At 37.8% G+C, this 1,773-nt stretch overlaps 1 protein-coding gene across 1 annotated transcript in view; it reads right to left on the reverse strand.

Moving 5' to 3' along the window:
* Positions 1 to 1,695: 1,695 nt before the first annotated feature.
* The window catches only part of LOC107550848 (calcium-binding protein 1-like), an 8,467-nt gene continuing 8,389 nt past the window's right edge, over positions 1,696 to 1,773 (reverse strand). The window contains exon 5 of the mRNA XM_016232250.1: positions 1,696 to 1,754. Within this exon, the coding sequence (XP_016087736.1) occupies positions 1,696 to 1,754 (59 nt within the window). The remainder of the gene's footprint in view (positions 1,755 to 1,773) is intronic.

Here is a 1,773-nt window from a genome sequence, read left to right on the forward strand (position 1 = left end):
GCAATAGCAAGCAGCAGTAGCCAGCATGGCTCACCTGCTGAACACCTTGTGCTGTGTCCTGGTTGGGAAATGTGTAATTTCAAGCCTTGTCTAAAGGAGTTTTTTTTTTTTTTTTTCTGTTTAAAAGTGTACATTGCTGATGTTTTTGCAGGGATGTTACATGTATGTATGGCCTATGTTTGGATTGATGCTAATAGTTAAAGACTGTATTTGTATGCATTTTAGAAGGATTCTTTATTGGTGAGGACACCACATCATGGTCCAGTTTGAATATGGATTTAAAGTTATTTTTGACGTGAGACCATGGTCTGGACTATTTTTGATTGTTCCTGGTTAGGAAGAGTCAGGTATTTGTGAGCTGTGGCATGTTTTCATTACAAGAGGTTGGGTTATTCATTTGCTATCAGCCAACTTCAGCTACAGACAGTGTTTGGAAGTTGATGTACTACAGATAAGACTTTCACACACATCAACTTTCACATGACGAAATCCTACAATCTTACATTGCTTTGTTTGCACTTTTGTGTATTTATATTTTTGCCTATATGTAGCTGTATTAACCTGAATTGAATGTTTTCTATTTTGTATTTAAATCCATTGATTTGAAATCTCTTTGACTACTGTACATTTTTGACAATATAGATATTAGTTATGTGGTGACTGCATCCATTTCAGATGTATAATAACTGTTTTTCCCCAAAGACTTAAATTATAGTAGCTGAAAAGTATTTAAAGTGAAACAGATGTATTGCTATAGATCAGGGGTGCATCCTGTTCCTGGAGATCTACCTTCCCACAGAGTTCAGTTCCAACCCTGATTAAACAAACCTGTCTGTAATTATCAAGTGCTCCTTCAGATCCTAATAAGTTGGTTCAGGTGTGTTGATCAGGACCAGGTTGGGTACCCCTGTTGTAGATTAATAGTGTGGCTAAGTGAGGGCTGCCCGTGCAGGGCCAGCACTAAGGGGTCAACGTTTTGCCAATGAGCAAAATCTCAGAGGCCTTGCGCTGGCAGCCCGCTGGGGGCCCTTAGGCTAGACCTAAGTGGGCCTGTAAAGGGCCGGTGCTGGCTTGTTTGCAGGGTCAACAACCCTTCATCAGATGATGCCAATGACGTAAACTGGACACGTCACATTACCATTTCTATTTCTATAAGCACAACTTTGCAAACAAAAAAAAACAGTTTTAATTGATTTCATAGGTAATCAAATAGTCTGCTCGCTATGATAAGAGACATTAACAGGTAATTAACAAACCACTGTAATCAAATGATTTTTTTTTTTTTAATGAAGCACACTATACAAATTCAGTTCAATCATAATCAGACAAATATATCTTTGAAAATACCAACTAAACATTACCTTTACAACATTACTCTATTGAAATGAGAAACTGCTCTTAATAATGCTTAATAAATCAAATGAAACTAATTTTTACAAATGGTATCTCTTGAGCCATATCGAAAACATTCAGATAGCTGCAGATGTGTCCCTCTCAGAGTCTCCTGATGAAAATAAAGTCTTTCTGTGTGGCTTCTGTCAGCGTGACATCATCCTCACAAACTCTGGAAGATTGAGTGAGGAAGAATAAAAAAAGAAAACAGAAAAGAACATTCAGTGAGGTAAACTAAAAATGTTAAGAAAAGCAAGTATTAGACTGATGATACATGGGGCAATGTTTTGAGCGATGTTGCCATCAGCAGGCAACAAGGTGAGACACAGGGTCCATGACCACATAGAAATTTGTCACCCATTCTCAATGGGAAAGTGCCCA

The sequence above is a fragment of the Sinocyclocheilus grahami genome, unplaced genomic scaffold, assembly GCF_001515645.1.
Source record: "Sinocyclocheilus grahami isolate Dianchi unplaced genomic scaffold, SAMN03320097.WGS_v1.1 scaffold409.1, whole genome shotgun sequence".
Taxonomy (NCBI): Eukaryota; Metazoa; Chordata; class Actinopteri; order Cypriniformes; family Cyprinidae; genus Sinocyclocheilus; species Sinocyclocheilus grahami.